The sequence below is a fragment of the Abramis brama genome (genome assembly GCF_963993115.1).
Source record: "Abramis brama genome assembly, chromosome: 19".
Lineage (NCBI taxonomy): Eukaryota > Metazoa > Chordata > Actinopteri > Cypriniformes > Leuciscidae > Abramis > Abramis brama.
The window spans coordinates 17,473,200-17,500,994 of NC_139981.1; the positions used below are offsets into that span (position 1 = coordinate 17,473,200).

Sequence of the window (27,795 nt, forward strand, 5' to 3'; positions counted from 1 at the left end):
CATCCATCCATCCGTCCGTCCATCCATCCGTCCGTCCGTCTATCTATCTATCTATCTATCTATCTATCTATCTATCTATCTATCTATCTATCTATCTATCTATCTATCTATCTATCTATCTATCAAGATAGATAGAGATAGCTATCTAGCATCCATCCATCCATCCATCCATCCATCTATCTATCTATCTATCTATCTATCTATCTATCTATCTATCTATCTATCTATCTATCTATCTATCTATCTATCTATCTATCTATCTATCTATCAAGATATATGGATAGATAGAGATCCATCCATCCATCCATCCATCCATCCATCCATCCATCCATCCATCCATCCATCCATCCATCCATCATCTATCTATCTATCTATCTATCTATCTATCTATCTATCTATCTATCTATCTATCTATCTATCTATCTATCTATCTATCTATCTATCTATCTATCTCGTTCGTTCGTTCGTTCGTTCGTTCGTTCGTTTGTTGAAACTCAGCGCTGGACAGAGATCAAACTTGAGCAATGTTTGAATAGGAACGGGATACTACACGTACATGTTTCTTCCAGGACGAATTTGAATGTAACACTGTAATGAGCTCTGTTGTGAGCTGCAGAGTGTGTCGATTACTGGTATTTAGTTATTTTTATTTTATTTTTCTTACGTACTCTAACAAGTAATAATAATAATAATAATAATAATGGATGATCAGGGATGCCCGCGGTGCAAGACGACTAAATACAGAAATCCATCTCTGAAGCTGATGGTCAATGTGTGTGGACACACGCTGTAAGTACCTGCTGTCAGATTTCTACTCAAACCTGCTACAGATCTTAAACCTTCATAGATCCAGAAGTGAATCTTTATTCATGCTGTCCAAGACAGAACGTTTTATTATTTGCATCTGGTTTGTTTTTGCTTGTATATGTGCTCTAAATTAGCCAGGTCCGTGTTTCAAGCTGTGAGTGCAGTAAACCGATGTTTTTACGACTTCTAACTTCGGTTGCTCACCTGTTTGCGAGGCTCTCCTTACAAAAAGTGACCATGGTTTCAGCCATAAAACGGTTAATATTACTACTGTAAAACCATAATAATTTAACACGTAATGTCCTTCAAATAGTATAGGATTTTTTATACTATTTTGATGTGCATGATGACCAATGGACGTCAGATCTATTTTTTTTTTACTATTGCAATAACAATAACAATAGGGGAATACAGAGACATACAAAACATTTGAGTCTATAAAAATTCACAACTCTGCATCTTGCATCAGAAAATCAATCGCACATCTAATACATCAATTATCCTTTTCAACAACTGAGATGTCTTAACAGCTTTACGATTGTTATGTATTGAAGTCAGAGAATCGTAAAAAACCTTTAACTCAGTGGAAAATAGTCTACCATTTGGTACAATTAACATATATTTTGCTTTATATAGGCCTATGATATTTCCCAAATAATTTTTATTTTTTTTCGCTATATTATCCATTTCCAGTAAACCAGTATCACCATAAACAAGACCATTATATCAGTTATCGTGACAAATTTGTAAAACACCTAAAAAATAAACAGAGAAACTTTGGACCAAAATAATTTGGTATACTTGTACAATTGTACAATTGTTTCTGTTTCCTCTTTACAAAAACAACATAAACAATTGTACAATTGTTTCTGTTTCCTCTTTACAAAAACAACATAATGGAGAAACCCCTTCTTTAAACTTTAAACTGATAAAATCATTACATGGATAATATCTGACGTCAGATCTAGTGACAACGCATCACTGAATCAATAGGAAAAGTGACAGTTCTGTCAGACTACCTGACCCAAAACGGGCAGTTTTATCGTAGTATTAACAATAACTAGCAACTATGGTATTTTGATGGAAATCGTTTTCATGAAAAATATGTTGAAGTCACCAAGAAATCAAAATGGACAATTCTTGTTTTATATTATGTAATATTGCAGTAAAATTATAAATTATTTTTTCGCGCGAGGGCGGGACTGGGACCTGTCACTCAAACGAGTTCACTGCAATAGCAAACCACAACCATCCAATCAATTCCTGATGGACAAAATCAAGTCCCGCCCTAATTTTTATTTGTTCGTGAATCCGTTTCACTCGGATATACGTCACAATACACTGAAAAAAATTTGGAGTAGGATTTACTTGAAAAAAGCTAGGCAACTTTTTCCACTCAGAAAATGCTTGTAAATTTACAAAGATTTACCAAGTAAAAACCTAAACATATTTATCAGTAGCTTTAATTAGAAATCTTTACGTTAAATTTACTTGGAATATGGAATTAAGTAAACTTTACTTAACCTAGTTAAGTGAAAGTAACAAAAAAAAAAAAGTAATTTTATCTTGGCTAGTTAAAGGTTGATTTAATATCGATTTAGTTGAAATTTCCTTTGCATTACATTTGACTCAAACAATAATATTGAATTATACCAGTCATTTATAGTATGTGCTTTACTTACATTATCTAAGTAATTTATACTACAGCATGTCAGATGTTAAGCATCATGTGAATGCAAAGACCTCAATACTTGGTAAACAATACACAATGACGGTAACATTTGATGGATCATTTTTGTGTTTGAATGTGTCATTTTGAGCAGAAAATTTACTCGAAATGTCACAAAATGGCAAGTTACTAATCCTGACAACAAAAGCAATGATAAAACAGTGTAAATACCAGCTGGAAACCAGTGAAAAATGAACCTCATTAATTATTCAAGGTCCAGTGCATGATGGGAACCCCAGTATCAGAAAAGTTGAGTAATTTTTACTTAATTTTATTGAGTTGATATTTACGCTTTCATTTCTACTCGCTTGAATTAAGTACTGATATGGAATTTACTTAGTTTTTTTAATTCTTGCCTGAACTAAATTTTTCATGTAAATTTTTTTGTTTTTTTTTTTCAGTAGTATTTACTTCACCAAAAAATCATTTTTTACAGTGTAGGGAAGAAAAGACTATCGCAACATCCATTTAATGCTCACATTAAAGATGAATACAGACAACAAAAGAGATCAAACTAGCTATTCATTTCATTTGGTGCATGGGAAGAGTCATTCAGCCACAGAAAACTGAACAGAGTAGTGTGTGGCTCTCATGGGTAATGTGTGTCTGACTCTGAAGTCACTTGACTCCTTGTGCTTTGGGTGTCCTTGACCTGCAGAGAACGTAAGGATTCACAGTGGACTGCTGACCTTGGACTCGGAGACCGTATGAATATATTACACACTGATGACACACTGCTGGAGACATTCCAGCACACACTCCCCTCCCCTGCTCATTTCATGAGAGTTTACCTCTGTATGCAGAACATAAGGATGACTGTAGCTTATGATTAAATGCAGTTGAGAGAGTGGAAGAAGATATTGCTTCTGGTGTTTCTTCAACTATGGGAACTTTTGACCCGTTGGGCTTAAGAGAGAAAATAAACTCTCTTACAGTTTTTCTCAATCATTCATGTTTTTTCAAACAGTCTTACCATTGTCTAAACTGTATAAGACAAGTGCAATTGTCACAACTGTTTAATAGGACGTCGCATTCGCAACTCTGTTGCATTGTCTGCAAAATGTAGTTGGCTAACTCACTCAAAACATTCAATTCATGCTTTGAAACCTAGTTATTGATAAGATTTTGATAACTAAATGGATCATTTTGCATGTGTGTCATCACATAGTGAAAAAATGTTTAGAAGTAGTGAAGAGTATAACAGTTTCACTGAGAATCAACTCATCAGTTTTGATTGGCAAGCCATGTGCATTTAGTTATAGAGTGGTGCAGGTATGACCTCACTTTGTAAACCAAAACGCAGAAGCGAGTTAGCATTTTAGCACTTCCGGTTCCATCGTCATAAAGTCAATGGGTTTTTGAATGGGGCTTTAGTTAAATTCCTGAAATAAGGTATTTGGTGAACACAAGCTCAAGACGCTTTAATGTTTTAGCTATTATACGACATAAAATACATCAGTATTACCCCACTCGTGATTTTTTTGAAGCTGTTACATGTATCGAAAAAGGCGGTTGCTAACAAGTGGCTAAATGGGACTACAGAGGTTGTCGCGGAGAGTAAACGTCATCACGCCGAACAGCTTTTACAGCCTTGTTATTCTAACTCAAACGTTCTGGGGAAATTTTTTAGATAAAAACTGAAAGAGTTGTTGGAAGCTTAGTGGGGGTGACGTTTAATTTGTGGGACCGTGGTGTAGTAGTTCGTTTATAGCCTAGCTTTAGCGTTTTACTTCTGGCGACTGCATTTAGGCTTCAAAATTCATAAAAGTTGTCATCTGTGATAATTATCTTTCTTGATGGACAAAACGTGCAAGTATCATAAACGTTTGTTGATCACAGAGCTTATTTTTAGCGATAATCCAAAAGCCTATGGGAAAATCCTATTGGGTTTTTGTCGAGGGAACCAGTGTGATGCTAACTGCTGGTTGGCCTGCAAAGTGACGTCATACCTGCACCACTCTATTGTGCAAATTGTCCACAATTGTACTTTTCTGCACATAAGCCAAAACGCATTCAATTTGCCTGAATGAATAAGAAATTCAAATCAGATCTGTGAAGTAATTGTTCAGAGATATGAACTTATTGTTTTGAGAAAAACAAAAACTAATTTGAAAATAGAGCCAAGTGATTTTAAGATATTTTAAAAAGAAGAAGCAATTTTTTCTTAGTTTTTCTCCTCATTTATCATCACAAGAATGTTCGTCATCGGCACTGTTGATACATTTTTTGATAAAAACTAAAACATCTTTTGGTTGTGATGGAAATCATTCGTGCAAAAATTGACATGTTTTGACTAATTATTATTAACCATCTTAATATTTATTATTTCACTCTTTATTTTGATTGTTATACGTTTTATAATAGTCCAATAATTATGTAATTCATATTTTGTTATGATTTTTCCAGTATTTAAAGATCTTTAAAAATCTACAAGGGTAAAATAATTAAATAGATATTAAATAGATGATTAAGCATTTGAAATCTGTTTTATTAAAAACCACCAATCGGACAGGTAGTTGAAGAAACACACGTGTTTGTGAGTCTTAAGCTGATGCTGAGTGTGTCCTTCTGACCTGCTGCAGTGAAGAGGGAAGGGCACAGGTAGGTGTGTGTGAGAGATAGTTGATGAGAGGGACACAGGTAGCTTGTGTGTGTGTGAAATGCAGTGGTTTGCAGATTTTGTGTGTGCGTGATGGGGTCAGTTGTGCTGAGTTAGAGGAGTGTAGTAACCTCTCAACATGCTGACAAAACAGGGATCGGGAGAGGAGGAACGAGCAGGGAATGTCTAGCATTTATTCACATGAAAGTCTGTGTTCTTTCTGTTTTGCAGGCTTTTTGTGCCAGTTCACTCTCATACATGAACGCCCACCTTGTTCAGGTCATGGGTCAGGGAGAAGTAGAGTCTACCCTCTAAATTAATTTGGAAGTAAATAATAGAGATTCTTCAGGGAAAACCCAGGGCACGATAGGGCAGACATCAGCTGAGCCATGGTGTTGCATGCGGTGGTTAATACACATGTTCCTGACACTTTGAGTTGTTCTGCTCATGCAGTTCTGTTTCACATCTTCAGGTCTGCGATGTGTTTTGATCCCATTTCATGGAAAGGGTGTGTAAGAGGTTTAATGTTTTTATTTTTAAGTCTCTTGTGCTTACCAAGGCTGCATTTATTTAATCAAAAAGAGTAATATTATGAAATATTTTTACAATTTAACCATTATGTTGTGTTTGGGTCATTTCGACCCGGAGAGGATTTTCTTTTTCCCGAAAATGTTAATGTTATCGCATTGGACTCAAACTTACAGTCTTTGCTCAGTCCTAATCAAACAGTTTCAAAAATAAATACAAAACCTCTTCTAATTGAAAGAAAACAACTTAAAGGGTTAGTTCAGTTAGTAAAGACATCTTTAAAATAGTCCAAGTGACTACAGCGGCTCAACCTTAAGTTTATCAAGCTATGAGAATACTTTTTGTGCGCAAAAATACCCTAAAATAACGTCTTTATTCAAGTCGACTTTAATAAGATGAACGAAAGTCTTGGGTTGGGTCCAACTGGGTTGGGGTTGAGGGTGAGTAATTACTGACAGAATTTTCATTTTTCATGTTCAAAATGTAGGTTCGGGAGGAGCCTGAACATTCAGTCCTGCCAATCATCATTACGAGCGTACTATATAAGCAGCATACACCACGTCATCTCATTGACAAATTCTTCCTCCCCTTCTCCTCCAGTAAATTATCTCTATCCTCTTATGCACAATTCCATCATAACATCATAACATCAAGCCGAGCTTCGGGTTCGAGCTTCCTGAAGGCTGAATGGGCAGGTGATAATATCATAACGAGAGATTTATAAGCAATATTTTTGTAGGCTGGTCATTTTTGACTGTGAACACCACAAGTGTGACTTTATTCCATTTTTGTTCATTGACTTTATTCAACTCATGAAATGAGTTGACAAAAAGATTTTTAGAAGGCTGGTCATTTTTGACCAGGAACTAATATTTTAGTAGGCTATATTTTAAAATGTTACTCCTGTGTTGGCAAAGCTGAATTTTCATCAGCCATTACTCCAGTCTTCAGTTTCGCATGATCCTTCACCTTCAGATATCGTTTTTATATTCTGATTTGATGCTCAAGAAACTTTATTTTAACTAAATTTTATTATCAATGCTGCTTCATAGTTTTTTGGTAACTGATTTTTTATTTTATTTTCCAGGATTCTTTGGTCCATAGAAAGTTCAAAAGAACAGCATTTATTTGAAATATAGTTTTTGTAAAGCTGTTACTATTACTTTTGTTTACTTTTTTGCATACTTGCTGAATAAAATAAATAATTGAATGCATTGTATTTGTTTTTAGCAATGTATTTTAGAAATCTAAAATAAAGACATATTTTTATATGAATGTTAGATTTTCTTAACAAAAGCCAATTCTCCAAAAAAAATTTTTTATTTGCAATATTTTTTTATCTGCATTAATTTATTTTCCAGTAATTTCCCTTCTATAATTTCCTGTCACCAGCAAAGATTGATTACAGACAGTGTGTCCATTGTGTTATATACACTCCCTGTCATTTTTTACAGGCACAAATCAGATTTCAAAGAGCAATGTATTCTGAAAGCTGATAGAAAGAGAAGGGGGAATGAAAAGGAAAGTTAAACTGCTGAGTAGAAAATTTGTTTACTGAATTTTTAAGAAATCTACTTGAAACTCAGCATTAGTTATATGCATAAATTCTGGGCAAGAAGTAACATTGGTTTCTAAGACACTCTGTACTTTGTCAGCCCTTAATGTGTATGTCTGCTTTGCCTCAAACCCATCCCATCATCACTCCATTATGATTGAACAAGACCACCACACACACAAATATCAGGCCTCTGTTTTATCCATTAGCCGAATTTATGGTTCCTTTTGGAAATATGGCCAAATTTCACTCTCTGAAGCAGTGAGATGATTGAAATGTGTGTTTGTGTGGAATCGCTTCTGAAGGTTTTTCCAGCAGATTTCACATTTCATTACTGTTTATTTTGACTCTCTTTCAGCAGAGTAGACCTTCTGCCAGTGTGAGTAAAATGTGTGTGTGTGTGTGTGTTTCAGGTGTGAGAGCTGTGTGGACATGCTGTTTGTCCGTGGCTCAGGTAACTGTGTGCAGTGTAACACTCCTCTCAGAAAAAGTAATTTCCGTGTGCAGCTTTTCGAAGATCCAGCCATCGATAAAGAGGTGGAGATCCGCAAGAAGGTCCTCAAAATGTATGTGACTCTGCACGCATCCACTTAGTTTTTCTTAATGACTAATTATACTATTTTAATAATGATGTGTATTTGGTTTCTTTCAGTTATAATAAGAGGGAATTTGATTTTTCCACTCTGAAAGAATATAATGACTACCTGGAGCAGGTGGAGGACATTGGTGAGATAAATATACCATTTATTTAGTCATATTCATATGATACAATTGTTTTTGAAATATTTTTTTTAAATGTATTTCTTTGTGTGTCTGTCCAGTGTTTAACCTGACTAATAACGTAGATGTTGAAAGTACCAAGCAGATAATGGAACAGTACCAGCGAGATAACAGAGACGTTATACAGAAAAACAAAGCCAAGCTGGTGAGTGCGCATGCTTCTGATTTCACAAGCGAGAACCTCTTTTAAACAGAAATAGATTATAGCAGAAATAGGTTACACTTTATTTTAAGGTGTCATTGTTACAGTGTAATTATATATTTAAGTACTGAGTAATATTAAGCAACTACATGTACTTACCATGGGGTTAGGGTAGGATTAGGATTTAGTTGCATGTAATTATGCATAATTTACTGTTAATACTATGGTAAGTACATGTAATGTAACAAGGACACTGTAAAACAAAGTGTTACCCAGAAATCAGAAAATCTTGTGCTCCAGATGAGTGTTGTTACTCTAAAAAAGTAATTAATAATTACTAGCTACTAATTACATCTTCAACTGTGTAATTAGATTAACTGTACTAATTATTCTCTCTTAAAAGTATTGGATTACTTATTACTAATTACTTTCTAAATCACATATCAACCTCGACCAGTGTAACAAAACAAGGATAGACAAGAAACTGCACTTTTTATTCTTTCAAAAAAACAATATACAATTGCATAAATCATTCTTGAACTGACCAAAGTGTGTAAAGGGAGAAGGTTACTTTAAAAACATACATTTTAACATAAAATTTTGAATGTTAAATACTCAATTGTTTTATATAGAATTGTTGTATATTAGACTATACAGTATTTAAAGGTCCCGTTCTTCGTGATCCCATGTTTCAAACTTTAGTTAGTGTGTAATGTTGTTGTTAGAGTATAAATAATATCTGTAAAATTATAAAGCTCAAAGTTCAATGCCAAGCGAGATATTTTATTTAACAGAAGTCGCCTACATCGAACGGCCCGTTTGGACTACATCCCTCTACTTCCTTCTTTAATGACGTCATTAAAACAGTTTTTTGACTAACCTCCGCCCACAGGGATGCTCCCTCAACTCTACCGAAATTCGTTTATGTACTTGCGCACTTCTTATAACTTACTGTGTTTACTCAGCTCTTACGGTGATTTTCTTAAGTAAAACTGACGCTTCATCTTTTGTGTGATGTACAATAAACTTTATTAAACTCATCAGTATATGTTTGATCATCATTCAGACAGCAGACTTGTAGGCTATTAATAAATAATGGATACATACAAACAAATGACAAATACGTTATAATAACCGTAATTAAACTACTAAACTATACCTGTTTCATCTCTATACAGCACTCTGACTCTGTAGGCATTATTGTCCGACTCAAAATGAACACCGTTACTGAGAGTTTCTGATATTATCATCATTCCGTGAGATGAAATTGTCCTGAGAGACTGAGCGCGAGCTCGTGAGGCTCCGCCCCCTGGGTCGTCCAGCAGCAGCTTATTTGCATTTAAAGGGCACACACTAAAACAGAACGTTTTTCTGAGCCCCAAAAAATGACAATTTAAACATGCTGTAAAAAATGATCTGTTGGGTATTTTGAGCTGAAACTTCACATACACACTCTGGGGACATCAGAGACTTATTTTACATCTTGTGAAAAGGGGCATAATACGGGACCTTTAATGCAATTACAGCAGAAGGAACTAATTAAACAGAAAATTAAAAGTAATCCATTACTTTTCTTTTTCAAGGGAAAAGTAATTAAATTACAGTAATTAGATAACTTAGTAATGAATTACACCCACCACGGCTCTAGATACAGTTGAGCCTTTATTGTTGTCTTTTCTTAGTCTTCATGAATGTGTTACAGTTGTTCAGTTGCCTTGCAATGTGCTAAAAATTACAATAAAGTTGACTTTGACTTTATTTTATTTGATCCCATGATTTATTATTGTCACTATGTTAGACACGTGAGCAGGAGGAGTTGGAGGAGCTGTTGTTACTGGAGCAGCAGGATTCCGAGCAGAGGAGACTGGAGACCCTGCAGGAGGAACAGAGACAACTACAGGCCAAGAGGAAAAACAAACAGGCCCTGCTGGATACACTGGTACACAGTACAAACACACTTTAAAGTCGGCATGAAACAGAAGTGACATATATCCGAGTAAAACGGCTTCTCGTACAAGAAAAAATGTATAGGGTGGGACTTGATTTTGTCCGACTGGATCGCTGTGTGATTTGCTATTACTGTGATCTCACGTGTGACAGGTTGACATGACATGTGCCCCTCCTACCCATCACTATCCCCTCTCTGCTATCAATTAAAGTGTCAAAATGAAAGTTGGAAAGAAAACAATTTCTTGAATGTTGTGTTTGTGCTTGCAGGAGAGTTCCAGGTTACCTGCGGCTGTGCTTTTGGCCCAACATAAAGATCGAGCCGCCCAACTGGAGACTCAGATAGAAAAACAGAAGCAAAACGTCAAACCAACAAACATCTTCTCTACTGGAATAATGATTGTGAGGAAACAACACACATGCATGCACACATAATCAGTAGGACTGTCATTGGATTACATATTTAATCAAATGTATTAACGATTAAGCAAATTAATTCTAGGATTTGATGAGAAAAGCCACCAAATGAAGGCTTATTATTAGCCATAATTAAATGAATTTGTTTTATAATGAATAAATAGTTAATATTATTAAATATATAATTAATACAAAATATTGATTTATTAAAATTTTATGTAATATATAATATATATTTATATAATTGTGTTAAATTTGTTTATAAACATCTAATGTAGCATCACATGCACTGTTACCTGTGTAATATTCATCACATTATACATGTGCTCTAGCTTCCACACAGACACAGCATGTTTGTATTAGCCAGTGTTTGAGTATGACGTGGGAGTGTGTGTGTGTTTATATCATTTTGTGGTGCGTCTGTGTTGTAAAGCAGGTAAAACAGGTTTGTTCTTTTTTAAAAAATCCCTTCAGCGGTCACTGCAAAGGACACAGACCTGAACCAACATGTCATGAATGTGTATGCAAACTTGGAGGAGGGGGGAGCAATACATCTTAAAAAACTGCCGTTCGAGAGTAAAAACAGAAACAGTGTGCACAATTGTGTGTGTGTTTGTGTATCCAAGTGCATATGTTGCCACAAATGTGTCTTGTGGTTGGCATGAAGAGATGACTGGTGTGTATGTTGGCATGGATCTTAGTACAGGGAGGATAGTAACTGGCAAAAAAGTGTTTGTCAGCTTTAGATGGCTTTTCACTACAAGGCAGGAGGCACGCTTATACAGTTATATTTAACACGCAGATGTTTCTGAGCTGTGCAGTTTAGCAATGTGTGTGTCCGTCTGACTTTTTGCAGGCAGATTCATACTCTGCATACATGTGGAGAGAGAGCCAGCAGGCTTTGAGATCAAAATAGTGTGTGTTACAGGGCATAGAGAGGGCATTGGCTCTCACACTTGTTACTTGAGCTCAGTTAATGCCAGCTGGAGGGTCCACAAAGCTCACTTTATCCCCTCTGAACCTGTATGTGTGCTCACTAGTGTTACACGGTACATTCAGGACACTTTCTCTGTGTGAATTCAGTGACTGATGGTTATTTAGCTGTGAATAGGACAAGATATTTCAGATCATGTGATTATGAGTATATTTTGTTGTATTTGTGAGTGTTAATGTACAGTATGTGTGCTTTTGTGACATTTTTCTCTTGTGTCCCATGCAGAGCAGTGTGAGTGTGTGATCATTTTAAAATGTGCTGATCTGAGGTGTATGTGTGTGTGTGTGTGTGTGTGTGAAGGTCAGCAGAGGTGCTGATAGACAGTTTATATTTGTTGACCTTGGAGCGTCCTGAAGACTTGCATAGTCAGAGTCCCGATGCTCTCTCCCGGCTTGATCCCCCATGTGAAACAGAAACCTTTCGCCGCTCTCTCGCATTCCTCTCAATTTAACCATTAAAAAAAAAAACCTTAACAGAAATTTGCTCAGAACACATTGTTTTATGAGGTTTTGTGAAAACTACTTTTGTAAAAGCTTTTGTGGACAATCTTTGTTTGAGGAGGTTTTAGCAATAGTTTTCAACAAAAAATATGTTGTACTGTAATACTGTATAGTTTAGATTTAAAGCAGTGTTTCTCAACCTCACGAAACATCCAAAGGGGTGCGCAAGATGAATTAATAAATTATTAATAATATATTAAAACGATCTAACTCTAACCTTAATAATAATGCCAAAAAAAACATAAAATCAAAATGTAAACTATCATTATTATGTAATTTCATAATTACATTACACAGTGGAAATACAAACTCTGAACATTATATGCAAGCCTATAATAATTTAATTAAATAATAAATATACAAAAAGTTAGCAATAATAATGTTACTAAATAAAGTTACTTAACCATATGCTGAGTCCACATCGTATTATCATGCTTATTTATATCTCTAATGAGGATTGATACTTCGGTTGGCAATAGCAAACATTAGATCTTGATGAGGGAAGTGTTGTTCTACGTAGAAAGAGAAGGCAGTTTTGCGCCATTTAGTCCCCCAGCAGTCAGAACAAAATCAGGACATGTATATTACACACTTGAGTGTTTTGTATGAATGAAGAGATCCCTGTGGATTTTCACTAACCGCTGAGCCTGAACCGCAGATTCAACGGGAGAAAGAATGAAAGATATCTCTGTGTATTTAAATGAATTACCGCAGAGTACACAATAATAATAATGTTTTTTTCCGTCGCTGACAGACCACCATCTTCTCTTTTATTTTACAAACATTCATTATATCTAGCCAAGTTTCACAGATAAGTTTCTCTTTACAGCAAATGCGAACGTCGCTAAGACCAGAAGAATACGCGGAAGTAAACATGCACACTCGCATCGCCGAAGCTCACAGGTGCCATCTTGTATTTAGAATTATGCATTTCTGATTTATTGCCCCCAAATGTTACGTTAAAAGTTAATTTAAATGTCAGTCATATGGCTCTTAATGTCTTGGGCGGTTTTTGTCCAAACAAGCTCCAAAGTAAACTAAACTTTATTCTAATTATCAACTTGACCCGCTCTGTGTCCGACATTGTGTACTACGAGAATACAAGATGAATTTACATAAAGTCTTAAAGGTGCAGTAACAAAAAAGTTTTATTTTTTTGTTGTTGTTGTTTTTCGATTTAATTATGGTCAGTAAAACTAATTTCTTACTCTTTTTAGTGCAAGAAACTTGTGGAAAAAAATAATTAAATAAAAAGCTACAGAATCGTTATATCTGTTTTGGAAACAGAGCCTTCTTTTGGGCTTCTTCTCAAAATAAATATTGAGAAGGAAAATTTTATAACAGAATTTTCCAAATCCAGTCCACACATTCTGGTTGATACTTGTAGTTGAATGTTGGCAAGAAGCAAGACAAACGCACCTCAGAAATAATAACCCGTATTTGTTGGTTTGGTGAAGAAAATTATCACACCCACAGAATGAACAATCAAATGAGCCGTTGCATCGTAGTGCCTTTCCTGTGCCAGTCAAAATGTTCTGTGCCTCCCAAGACAGAAGTCTAGAATGCAGAACCAGGGGAGATAGTTTATTTTAATAATGTAAAATTCAAGTCCACCTCGTAAAATTATGTTTATTGTGTGTTAATGTTAAACATACGTACTGATTCACTGCCCAGGCAGGGGTGAGGTTAAAACGCTGGACGGCACTGAATGTCGAAATGCTGCAGATATATGATTGATTTGAACACAAGGCCCCGTTAAACAGTGTGTAACTACTCGGAGTGAAACTCTGAATGCCCAGACAACTGGAGGGGTGTTTCAGCTCAGGGATTTCCTTCCCTCTCCACCCCCGCACAGTAATGAAGATGGATCGAGCCAGCAGCTCTGTTTTAGAGGCGCTGGGGAGGGAATATGTATCTATAGTCACTCAACATGCACAGCATCAGCAGCATTTCTTATATATATATATATATATATATATATATATATATATATATATATATATATATATATACGCGCACGCTCACATGCACACACACACACACGCACACTACACCTCAAATTAATGTTGAGTGCAGATGTTTGAAGATTTTTGAGTTGGTGGATACAGTAGTGGTTTACTGTGAGTGTGTGGTTGTGTGTGTCAGAGTTCTGAAGAGTTTTCCACTGGTATCAGGCTGTTGACAGGGTAATCTGTGATGGGATGGCGTGTATGTGTTGACATGGAAATCTCTAGATTGTGTTTGTGTGTGAGATGTGAGTTTGGAACTGTATAGTTCAGCCTGTGTAGAATTTATGTTTGTTATTTTGAGTTCATAAACCAACAATTTTTGGTGTGTATGCGAAATGTTTAAGTGTTAAATGTGTACATTTTGAGTTTTTTTATTAACCTGTGTGTGTGTGTGTGTGTGTGTGTGTGTTTTCCTGTGTCCAAAGCAAGTAAAAATAGTTTTTGGTGAGTAAATAAAATGTCTTGCAGGCCAATAACTTATTTTTAAAATGATTTTTAGAATATATATATTGTTAAAAAAATTGGGTCAGTTAATATTTTTATATATATTTGAAATATTTTTGTTATGCTCACCATTGCTGCATTTATTGATTCAAAATACAGTAAAAAGAGTAATATTGTAAGATACTACTGTTTTCTACTTTTTATATATTTTAAAATGTTATTTATTCCCGTGATTTATATCCCAGTCTTTAGTGTCACATGGTCCTTCAGAAATCATTATGCTGGTGCTTAAGATAATTTTTTTTCAGGATTCTCTGATAAATAGAAAGGTAAAACAAAAAACAGCATTTATTTGAAATAGAAATCTTTTGTAACATTATAAATGTCTTTACTGTCACTTTTGGTTGAATTTGGTTGATCGTTTTGGTTGTCCTTGCTGCATAAAAGTATACATTTATTTTTTTATTAGTTTCTAAAAACTTACTGACCCCAAACTAAAAAAAAAAAATATATATATATATTAAATGCTCTCACTCAGGAATGTTTAAGGAATAATTAATGTTTAATGTTCAATTAACATATCATAAAACTCCCCTTTCTAGTGTTCATTTTCACCCTCCGTTTTCTTGTATCTCTGTCGTTTCGCTCTCTTTTTCTCTCTTTGTTATGTCTTCCATTATTTTACTTTGCTGTTTTGTTGCAGTTTAAATGCATGCAGTACTTTCAGGCCAAAATAAAGAAGCTCTCCCATGGAAATTCCCTCCACACACACTCACACTCCCTCCTTGCTGTGGTTTCTGTCTGTCTCCAGCAAGTTCAGTCTCCCTTCTGTGTGTGTGTGTGTTGGCAGTGAGTGATGTTGTCATACATCTTTAGATCCCCTGCTTGGATCTGGATCCATAGAGGGATGTGTGTGTTTGTTGGAGCTAATGCATTTATGTGTGTGACTTCATCTTAGACAGAATGTCTGTTAGTTTTGTTTAAATGAGGTCATCTGCATGAAATGTTCCATTTAAACTCAACAAGAATGTTAAAAACTCTCAACTCAAATGGTAGAGAGTAAAACTATAATCTGAAATAAATTAATGAAATAGAGTAAGATAAAAAGTTAGTTATCAGAAAATGTAACAAAAAGTAATATATTTTGAATGTAACATTTTAAGGTGCTCTAAGCATTTAAAAAAAATTACTATGCATAAAATGTACCTACTTCATCGACGGTTGTCATGGGAAATCACATTTGTCTCTGTCACGGCCCTGTAAAACAAGTGTGAGGGGAGCGGCCCATGCATTTTTAGCCAATCAGAACACTTAACCAATCAAAAGTGATCTCTGCCTGTAAATCAATACACGTGTTTGGGTTGGAGGGTGGGGTTTTGGAGTGCATTACAAAATTTGTCCATTTGTAGTGCCAAAATAATTCTAAAATGTGTCTTTTTGTCTGTATCTTTCCTTTAGGGTCAGACCGTGTCTTTGGCATCCGTGTCTCGTGTGGAGGAGGTGTTGTACGTCTATCAGCCTGTGTACATTGACACATACGGGCCACCCGTTCCAGAACTGGATCAGTTGGGCAGACACGGGTAAGAATCACTTGCATTTTGTGATATATTATATTATATTATATTATATTATATTATATTATACTATAGGGCTGTTGAATGCTTGAATCTGATCGGTTGACAAACGTTCTAAGGTGTGCAATTATTTTCAAGGAATTGCATGGCTAAAGTAGTTCCAGGCAGGTCTTGACCGCATTACATACCTGTATCATTTCGCCAAATTATTATGTACGAAAAGCACATAGGCTAATCTCTTTCTCCCGCTCTCTCTCCCACTCAAACACACACAAATACAGTATGGACACACACTCGCACAGAAACGTGTTGTCAGCGCTGCACTGCTGATTTTAACTGTAAAATAGCTAAATGATATTTCTCACTAGCGAGGTAATAACGGTGCTTTTCTTGAAGCAGATAAACTTACAGTTTCGCTATTAGTAGAGACGCACGGACTCAGGTAATTCACACACACTTAATCTCTCTCTCGCTCTCTCTCTCTCTCTCTCTCTCTCTCTCTCTCTCTCTCTCTCTCTCTCTCTCTCTCTCTCTCTCTCTCTCTCTCTCTGTCTCTCTCTGTCTCTCTCTCTCTCTCTGTCTCTCTCTCTCTCTCTCTCTCTCTCTCTAATAATTATAATAATGACTCAAGCCTCCGTTAGCTCTAAAATTATGTTTTGGAATTAGCAATGGAGGCGTTGGATGAGACGCGTGAGAAGATTAGTCATACACACAAGAGCATTTTAAGGACGAAAACCTGACATGTCTTGAAATACAACATCTAAACTATGTCTTGAGGTGTGGTAACTGTAGTATAAGCGGAATAATTTACTCCAGTCCGCTGAATTATTAGAAAATTATGCCAATATAATATAATATAATATAATATAATATAATATAATATAATATAATATAATATAATATAATATAATATTAATCGGTATGTTAGTAAATTAATGGGCATTGAGGAACAGACTACATTTAATGTATTTTTTTTTATTCATGCATAGGGTTATTCTTTTCTTTTTTGTACCTTCTCTCTCTCCTTTCTGTCAGAGAGAATGCGTGAGAATGCATTTGACAGAGATAAATGACCCCTTATTCAAACAAATAAACCACATCTCCCATGGTGCACTGCTCCCAGGATAAACAGGAAGTCTGCTGACATTTTTGCAATGCTTGCAGTTTCACGCTTCACTTAAGTTTGACTTTCTCTGTAAGACACACTCTCACTCTTTTCAAACCCACACAGTCTTTGAAGCTATATTAGTGATAGCATTAATGCAGTGATTTTCATTCTGAAAATCAATGATTTTCATTTCATATTTACTATAATACCTATAGGGTATTATATAGGGTATATCCCTATAATAATTTCTTAATACTCTCAACATATCTGCTCCCATAAGGGAACCCACGCCATAATAAATAAGCTTTGATCAGTCTACTAATGACTACACTCTTAGAAGAAAAGGTTCTTTATTGATTCTTAAAGGGTCCTGTGCTTCATATATAGAGCCTCTTAGGAGTTAATTTTATGAATTTAGTTTTAATTAATTAATTTAGTTTTAAACTAATTTAAGTTAAATTACATTTATCACTAGAAAAAGTTTAAATAACCTGTTAAACATGAAAGTATAATGCAGTAATTTAAGACATTTTATATAGAACCTTTTTGGCAAAAAATTAAATAATTGTTTTGGAGGAAAGAATTACTGTGCACTGAAATGCAGTCCTAAGTTATACACTTTCAGTTGAAGTCTACGGGGCAAAAATGCAACGATTGCCGCTCAGACTTTCATTGTAAGTGCGTTTCTGTCACAGATGCTGTTGACAAAGCTTAACTTGTATTGAACTCACACACACAGATAGACACACTGGAATCTTCATCTGAGGATCTTATGATTTGGTTTGAGCTGAAAAGCAGAAGACAGGAGAAGAAAAAGAGTGAGGGTTATGAAAAGAGACGATAGGGTGGATCACTCTCTCTTTGTTTCTTTTTCTCCGTCGCTCTGAAATCTGTTTTTGCATCAAAGAATTTGACCAGCTTCAGGCTTTTGAAGTCGAGAGCGGACAAGACTCTTTAAGTGTTTGTGTGTGTGAGGTTGACAGAGAGACGGATTGTTTTTTGCTATTTGTCTTAGTGTGTTTTGACAGCGAGTTATTGGAGATTTATGTTGGACTGGTTTGTGTTTTTGGAGGGTCATGTATGTATTCACTTCCTCCTCCAACCCCCGGGGGCGAACCCCGTCCTATGTGTCCGTCCCTGTTCTGTACCTGTATAAATACAGATTGGGTGGGGCGTTTTATTAAAGACAGCTGTGTGTGTGTCTTGAAAGGAGGTGATTGGGTTGAAGTTTCCTTTTCTCCACACACACAGTTTTCAAGTGCAGTTCATGTGTGTTGTATGAATAAAGGAATAGTTTGTCCCCCACTTTTTGAGAGATAACAATGCCCCTCTACTTTTACAATGTTGCATAAAAATACGTTTCAAAGTTTGGCTGTACAAGGCCCCCTTGATGGATCAGTAATCTTCCATTCAAACACTCCCATTCAGGACACACACACATTTTCAGTCAGTGTTGAGTGATGTCTCTGGTGAGTTTGGAGGCATGTCTGCAGAGTTTTGGATAACGTAATTAGTTTAAGAGACATTAGTTATTGGACAGGACAGAACTTGTCTGTGTTTATATTAATTAGGTGTTGTTACATTTTTTAAATAATCCAAGTTACGTTACCATTCAAAAGTTTGGGATCAGTAAGATTTTTTACATGTTTTTGCTCTTCTGATCAAATAAATGCAACCTTTTTTTTATTTAAAGTAATTGTTTTCTATTTTAATATATTTTAAAATGTATTCCTGTGATGGAAACCACTAGTAAAAATGCTTCTATTTTGCCATATTTTCAAGTTTAATGCAGCATTTATTCAAATGAATTTGTGAGTTTCAGAATGTCTCTGTAAAATTTCCTTCGGGCAATGAAAAAGCATGCTTTCATCGCCATGCCAATGTTTAGACTATAGAAACACACTTTGCCATACAGGAAGTCATCATGTGAAAGACAGGAAGTAATCCATCAGCAGGTCAGAAGAGGAAGCATGTGTGGACAGGGTCAGTAGCTTTATTGTGTTTTTCAACATAAATCTGGTTGATTATTGTTTATTTCACTAATAAACTACAAGAGATATTGTGAATATAGCCGTTTCTAATAGGCAAACAGTTAAAACCTTATAAAAAGTTTCTACTTCATAAAAATATTTAGCATACATTTTGATCAGACATTATTTTTATATATTTTTTAAGGTAATTCATGAAGTGTCATTATTCTGCTATCTATATATTATAGATATATAAACCTACCTATTTTTTTAGTATGCTTTACATTGCTAAAAAAAAAAAGGTGTTTCACATCATAACTGTTATGTAGTGTATTTTATCATAAGTGATGGATTGTCCAGTCTGTTTTATAAAATACTTGCCATTTCTAGTGTGAATTAGTTCCTACTGTAAGAATGTAGGGTTAGAAGGGTCAATGACTGCAGACACGTCTTCCATCCCTCCCTCCATCTCTCTCGGTCGGTACGTTTTTTTTGGAAACTGCATTTTTAGGGGCCTGATTTGAAATTTGCATATGCAAACAAGCCTAAAACAAAGATTATGGCCTTGGCTTCAAGAGTAAATTTGGCTTGCAAATGGATCCTGTTTCTGAGGTAGCAAGAGAGAGTTAAACTTTAAAATCATACCCTGAGGGTAGATAATGGATAATGGATGGACAAACTAAACTTGTTCACCTTCTCTCTCTCTCAATCCACAGATTTGAGTGAATTTTGCATTTCACCATTGGTGTGGCTTTTCCTTTGTGCAAGGAATGCTGGCAAACATTATCTCCTAAGCGTGTGTTTTCATTAGCCTCATTCTCTTTTCAACATAAACCATGATTTGTGTCTTCATGCATTTCGGACACACGCTGTCTTTGTAAACAGCAATGTACCTTTGGACCAGTAGGTTTTAATGATGCATTATGCCCTGGAGGATCCCAGGTCAACTCTTGGCTCCTGCATAGATGAGTTTGCTCTCTGAACTCTGGTGAGGATATTTGTGTTGTGGATGAGTTGTAGTTTGGTATATGTGTGTCTGACATAGCAGTGTGGGCAACCAGATCTGTTGTGAGGAATGTGTGTGTGACACTGACCCTGTTAAAATGACAGATTGTACAGCAGCTGCTTGAGAGTTCCCTCTTTTTTTTTTTTTGAGGGGAACATTTCTGTGCTGAATCCTACACACAAACACACACACACACACACACACACACACACACACACACACACACACACACACACTTCTATTAGGTATTAAAGGCTGGCATAAAACACAGACCCCACTGACAGAGAACACACACACACACCATCATCTCCACAATGTGTCATCACTGATACAGCTGTGTGGTTGAACTAAAACACTGTTCAGTTCATGTCAACATTTCAATCCCGATATCATCCATTTGACTACATGTCCAATGTCGACAACATGTCCGTCTTATGAAGGATATATCAGAGAGCTGGGGTCAGACAGCCAGTAAAATCCTCCCAAAAATATATACAACTGTTCAAAAATGTGAACCCAGTAAGATTTTTTTTGAAAGAAATGAATACTTTTATTCAGAGTTCTACATTGTTACAAAATCTTTTTTTTAAAGATTTCCACAAAAATAAGCAGGACAACTGTGTTCAACATTGAAAAGTTATTTTTTTTTTTCAGCATATTAGAATGATTTCTGAAGGATCATGTGACATTGAAGACTGGAGTAATTGCTGCTGAAAATTCAGCTTTGCCATCACAGGAATAAATGATATTTTTAAATATGTAAGGGATAGTGGAGGTATGCAAGACGACGTGAAGGCAAAGAACCACCCTATGCGGAGTGCGTCCAAATCGTTTAATGCACAGCTGGCCGTGGATTATCCCGCTTATACCACGGTCATTTGCCAGCATTGACAACTTAAAGCTGTTATTGATGTTTGCAGGTCAAAATTTGATCGGAAGGGGAAAAATGACCTATGATCTAGCATTCTGTCTGCTTTGAATCAGACACAGAGATAAAGTAATGCGTAACATTGCATTTATTTGAATAAATTTATTATAGCATTTATTTGAATTCATTATTGAGAGAGAGAGAGAGAGAGAGAGAGAGATGAGAGATGCATGTGTGAAATACCTTCGTCTATTCAGCGTCTCTCTCTTTTAACAATGAAGCTTTAATTATTTCAAAACCAGCAATGTTACTGAGAAATATAACGTACCGATTCAGTAGCAAAGCTATTTTATTAAAAGTTGCGGGGCAGTGTTGATAACAAGTTTCTGTGCTCCTAAATGTTTCTTTGCGAGAGTGTGTGCGCAGCGCGAACTCCCGAGTGACGCATGCGTGTGTGTGCTCCAATGAAAACATTGCATTAAGGTGATTAAAATGACTTGGAACTACCTGTGCATTAAACGGTTTTATTACACACATTCCAGCCAATCAGTATTGAGTATCAGACAGACCACGGTATAAATTAAAATAAAAAACAGTGATTTTAAATTGCTATACTATTTTACAGTATTGCTGTTTTACTGTATTTGCGATAAAAATAAAATGCCTTGATGAGTATAAAAGCTTCTTTAAAAAAAAACCCAATCATTTGAACAGTTGTGTACGTTTTTTAATAACCACAAACCAACATTTGGTCGCAAACAAGCTAATTGTATTAATTAACTTTCCAGATGTTTTGTTTTGTTTTTGATGTTGCATTTTTTGTTTGCTTGTTTTTTATTGCTATATTGTCCCATGTTTTTAACAGTTTTGCAAAAATGTTTGTCAAAATTACAAGTCTTAATTTAAAATGGCTCTTATAGTGTTAAATTTATCCATCTGAGGTGGACATACAACATTGTCTGAAGGTCAAGCACTTTCATGTTGACTTTCTGTTGAATAAGAAAACGTATTAATTTTTTTTTTTTAGTTTCAAACACCATTTTGTTCTCTTTTTTTTTTTTTTAAGATCCAGAATTATTTTGATTTTTTTTTTTTTTGTGTGTTGTTATTTCAAACATCCGAATCAGCATATCATTTTGTTGTTCTTAAGATTTCTGTTATTGTTCCGATCAGCAATGCTTTTATGACATGATTGTCTTGAGTACTTCGGGCAAAACTAAAAGCGAAAGAATCTGGATTAAATGTGATGACAGTGATTCACTTGTGGAATTATGCGTGTGGTTTGTGGATTAATGATGGAGAAGCATTCTGTGTGCATTAGCTCATGGTCCAGCGCTTCAGTAATCTCTGTTTGTTTAGAAAACGTGTGAAGCTGAGAGGAGCTTAAGTGTTTCTGATGATACCTGACCCCCTCGATCCCTCTCTCTCTTTCCATCGTTCTCTTCCTCTCACTGTAGTATCAGTTTACATGTAATTTTCGGTTCTCTCATAATGAATGGCCGCTGTGGACTCCAGCTGCTGGAGTGTTTTGAGGTGCTGCTGGGCTAGTGTGAGATCTCAAGAGTCTCACCCACAAGCATTAGGTTTCTGATGTTCTAGTGGTTTGTGGGTAACAGGCAGTTGTCGATTTGGTGAAAAATATATGGGTAAAGAAATTAAATATTTGATATATTGTAATATTAATATTTTAGTTATGTAAAGCAACTACATTCTTACATATTTTGTGGCTTAAAGGGAAAGTTCACCCAAAAATGAAAATTCTGTAATTTACTCAACATCAAGTATGAATTTCTTTCTTCTGCTGAACACAAGTCTATGGGGTTCATCAACTGTTTGTTTACCGACGTTCTTTTTATTTATCTTCTTTATTTATCAACATGAGGGTGTTTAAATGATGAATTTTCATTTTTAGGTGGACTATCCCTTTAAGTAATATACACTACCATTCAAAATTCAGTTTGAAGTCAGTTTTTTTATTGTCTTTTTTTATTATTAAAATTTTATTCAGCAAAGGATGCATTAAATTGCTAAAAAGTGACAATTATAATGTTACAACAAATTTCTACTTCAAATAAATGCTGTTATTTTGACCTTTTCTGATAGAAATCAATGTTTTCAACATTGATAATAAGAAATGTTTCTTGAGCAACAAATCTGCATTTTAGAATGATAGGACTAGCTGCTTTTGTCAAGGACTTTATTAAAAAAACTTGTAAAATTACATTTTAAAATAGGAACGTTAATTTAAATTATAATATTTCACAATAATACTGTTTTTTTGATCAAATAAATCCAGCCTGGGTGAGCATAAGAGATTTTCTTTTAAAAACATGAAAACAATCTTAACCTTGAACCAATCCTCAACCTTTTAATGGTAGTGTATATTATATTATATTATATTAAATTACATTATTTACACATAGTACAATTCTAGTAACTACAGTTGGCATTTTATTTTTCTTTTAAAATGAAATTTGTAATTTGTACTTGTCATTGTGAAATCCATGAATGTAAAACAACAGAGCTGCTCCCTCTAGAGGATTAACCAGATTATACTCAAAGCCATTATTTTGGAAACTACTGTTAAACCATTCACTTTTATAGCTAATCGTCCTGTCTCTGTGTGCAGGTATCTGAATCATGTGCGCACAGCATCTCCTCAGGATCAGGCTGGTGGTTATACATCAGGACTGGCCTGCCATCGCGCCCTCCAGGACGCTTTCAGTGGCCTCTTCCCCCTGTGATTTTACAAAACTACAGTCACTTCCACGCCACCTGTTCATCAGTCTACCTAAATACTCACTCACAAGCAAAGAGAAAGGCTGCGAGTGTTTGGATGCATGGGAAAGATTCCTGTGAAGGACTTTGTGAATACGGCCCCTTCAGAAGGCCAGGTTCAGAAAACTATGAAGTTTATGTTGACATAACCATAAACAAGCTTTAATAGGTGTACAGATATTTTTGTTGATCAGTTTTGTTATTTTTGTAATGCTGCTTCAGTTAAATAAACACACACAAAAAAAAAGATTTGTCAATGTTGGTTGCGTGATCATTTCAAAGAAATGCAACAGCATTCACCCGACATGGAATGATAATTTATTTTAAAAAAATTAAAAGAACAAAAAACTAAATACAAACCATTTTAAACAGGCAAATTAACACAAACACTGAGTTTATTCAGTCTGTGAAATCCTCACACTTCTGTTTCTTGGGACACGGCTCCTCTGAACCATCTATGGAGGAAAAGAGACACATTTTAGTACAGCAGAAATGACCCGCCATCACTACAGCATAGTGTGTATGTCTTTGACTTTATTTCATGTTTTAATACTGCTGCCAAATTACACTAGTGAGTGTGATAGTCTCTTACCTCTGCCTTGGGTGTGTGTGCTGTACAGGACCCCTCTCGGCAGGGTAAAACTCACACACATCATCTCCTTATTAGGTGCCACATTCCTCACCAGGTGTACAGAACACTGTCCTTGCAGGGAAATCTTTAAACTCGCCTCTGCCCGCTCCACTACATCCCTCTGAGCATCATCTTCCTTGGAGAACCCATAGCAATGCACCTGAGGCAGGTTGTCGTCCTGGCGGGAAAGACTCTGGTCTGGCTCCGGACCCAGCAGACCTCTGAAAGCATCAAGGAACTCGAGAGCCAGTGCGGGGAGATTCATCACCACGTGAATCTTTTGCGATCCCTTCATTAGAGCAGGAATGCGCTCCCGGACCGGTCCCCGGATGAAGTCCCGTCCATCCATGTTAAATGAGGTTATCTTTCGGTCGACCTTGTTGAGCTTAGCATTGTGCTGGAGCCAACGGAAGGAATCCGGGTTCAAGTCGTTGGCAAGGACCTCGCTGCCTCGACGGGCCGCTGGGATCGCGAACGGACCGACCCCGGCGAAAACGTCTACTACAGTATCGCCACGCTGAAGGAGGGCAACGATGCGCTCGTGTTCGGTGCTCAGTCGAGGGTTCCAGTACACTCGAGAGAAATCAAACTCGTAAAATACACCATTCTCCCGTACCTGAGAGGGAAAAAAAAGGTAGATTACAGTCAGACGTATCTTTAATAATTCATGTTTAGGCTGAATCCATATATTAGGTGAACTCACCTTTGCCACCATGTTACTCTCGCCTGCCAAAACCTCCATTTGGAAGTTCCTGTAAGTGGAATCAATGGTGTTGGTCTTGTTGACCACGCAGGTAATGCCGGGGTTCTTATCTATTATTACTTGACCTGGAACAAAACACAAAGTCTGTTGGTGGCAAAACACCTTGGCAAATGATTTCATGATTGCTCATTACTGTAGAATCATCATTGCAGAATCAAATCTCTGCCACAATAGTCTTGAAAAGACAAGACAGATTTAAACTTCAAGGGACAGTTCACCCAAAAATGAAAATTCTGTCATAATTTACTATTATTATAATTATAATTGAAATAAAGATATACACATATACATATATTTATATATATATATATACACACATACATATATATATATATATATATATATATATATATATATATATATATATATATATATATATATATATATATATATACATACATATATATATATATATATATATATATATATATATATACATACATACATATATAAAAAAACATTGAAAATTAGAAATGGTAATGCCTTGGCAACTAACTGAAATAATTTGAAGTTGAAGCACTAATTAACTGAAAATACTAAAAACTAAATAAAAATAAACAAAACCTAACAAAAATTACAATGGCATCTAAGAAAATTACTAAATTGGACCACACAGTCCATTGTATGGACAAAAACACTACAGGTTCAGAATGATAGTTCACCCAAAAATGAACATTCTGTCATTAATTACTCACCTTCATGTTGTTCCAAACCCGTACGACTTTCGTTCATCTTCTGAACACATCTGAAGATATTTTTGAAGAAACCTGAGAGCTTTCAGTCCCTCCATAGACAGCTATGCAACTGACACTTTGACGGTTCAAAAAGTTCATAAAGAGATCGTAAAACTAATCCGTATGAATTGAGCAGTTTAGTCCAGACTTTCTGAAGGGACAATCGCTTTATATGGTGAACAGATTAAATTTAGGCTTTTATTCAAATATAAACATTCACACATCAGTTGTGGTTAACGAAAGCTCAAGCATGTTCGCTTGACGTGCGAGAACCAATGAGGTTCATTCTCTTGTTATGCAGAGGTTTGTTCTTGCGCGTCAAGCAGGCTTGGTTGAGCTTCTGTTTATGTTCGCTGATCAATGTGTATATTATGTGAATAAAAGCCTACATTCAATTTGTTCATCATATAAAGTGATTGATTCTCTTCAGAAAATTTGGACTAAACTGCACAATTCATACGGATTAGTTTTACGATCTCTTTATGAACTTTTGAAGCCTCAAAGTATCATTTGTATAGCTGTCTGTGGAGAGACAGAAAGCTCTCAGATTTCATCAGAAAGATCTTCATTTGTGTTCAGAAGATGAACGAAAGTCGTACGGGTTTGGAACAACATGAAGGTGAGTAATTAATGACAGAATATTTGGGTGAACTATCCCTTTAAGGCAGGGTTTCTCAAACTCGGTCCTGGAGGGCCACTGTCCTGCACAGTTTAGCTCCAACCCTGATCAAACACACCTAGCTGTGAGTTTCTAGTGATCCTGAAGACATTGATTAGCTTGCTCAGGTGTGTTTGATCAGGGTTGGAGCTAAACTGTGCAGGACAGTGGCCCTCCAGGACCGAGTTTGAGAAACCCTGCTTTAAGGTGATTTCTTGGATCATTTATTATCTCTTCTTACCAATCAGTTTTTTGTAGGGGAGCTGGTGGTCTCTCAGGTTCATGTGGGCGATGTGGCCCACTCTGCTAAATCCTGACGTCACATCCTGTCCTTCAGGAAGTACAGCTCGCAGTATCTCTTCACTCTTAAGGTTCTCATAGGTGAGTTTCAGTTCGTATCTCTGGATCTCCTGAGGCACCCCATACGCTTTCAGAGCTTCTGCCTCCTCACTGCCGAACGAATCTGTAAATGTAATGCTGTTTGGATCCAATAGCAACAGCCGATGTTCTCCGTTACTACAATCTTTATTACCATCTTCTTTGTGTTCATCCACGACCCGTTTGAGTCCTGGCCTCTGTAGTGCCACTTTCTTCAAACTCTTCACCAATTTGTTGAGAACGTTGGTTGGTATCCGTATGGCAGGAACGGTGACTGTCTGACTGAAAGCAGCCCGGTCCAGTTCTGTCATTCCTCGGACTGTGGGAGGGGGTTTGTAGAGCCCCAGATCAGCTGATGTCTGGGGTTGGTCAGGCATGGCTTTCTGATAATGGACCGCAGTGGAAAACTGCAGGGAAATTCTTGCAAACTGGTTTAAATTCTGAGGCAGAGAGATACAACTGTGATGTTTCTGCACATGGAACAAAAGTCTGCCAGATCTGTTGGTCATGAGAGAGAGAGAGAGAAAGGTCATGCCTGTATAAAAGTTTCTAATTTAATTGAATAATTTACAACCTTTTCGTGAATGCATAGACTAACGTTACACATAACAGTCTATAAATCCCCGTTCCTAGCAGCAGATTGTTATCTACGCCTGATAATAAACTACAAGATTATCTGTTTAGCCACATAGCTTAAACCATGTTATTCAACACAATTCAACAAATAACCTTAAGTTTAATATTATAAACAAAATAAACTGTAACAGCTCACCCTCTCCAGGCAGCTGCCATGCGAACACGCTTTTACATTGAGTACGTACGTCATTTCTGAGCGACTTTGGCTGTGGTAGAGGTGATTGGTCTGTGACGTGCTTT

At 36.1% G+C, this 27,795-nt stretch overlaps 2 protein-coding genes across 2 annotated transcripts; one reads left to right on the top strand and one right to left on the bottom strand.

Moving 5' to 3' along the window:
* The first annotated feature begins 558 nt into the window (after positions 1-558).
* Positions 559-23,993, top strand: mnat1 (MNAT1 component of CDK activating kinase). Its single transcript, XM_084092736.1, has 8 exons — positions 559-789; positions 7,632-7,784; positions 7,871-7,944; positions 8,040-8,143; positions 9,939-10,079; positions 10,358-10,489; positions 15,910-16,031; positions 23,607-23,993. Exons 1-8 carry the CDS (start codon positions 701-703, stop codon positions 23,719-23,721), a joined length of 930 nt encoding a protein of 309 aa, XP_083948862.1. The 5' UTR covers positions 559-700; the 3' UTR covers positions 23,722-23,993.
* On the bottom strand, positions 23,580-27,768 carry trmt5 (tRNA methyltransferase 5). Its single transcript, XM_084092729.1, has 6 exons — positions 27,692-27,768; positions 26,783-27,417; positions 25,090-25,214; positions 24,348-25,002; positions 24,116-24,210; positions 23,580-23,715 (listed from the first exon to the last, which is right to left on the bottom strand). The coding sequence occupies exons 1-5, from the start codon at positions 27,709-27,711 to the stop codon at positions 24,155-24,157; spliced, it is 1,491 nt and encodes a 496-aa protein (XP_083948855.1). The 5' UTR covers positions 27,712-27,768; the 3' UTR covers positions 23,580-23,715; positions 24,116-24,154.
* Positions 27,769-27,795: the final 27 nt, after the last annotated feature.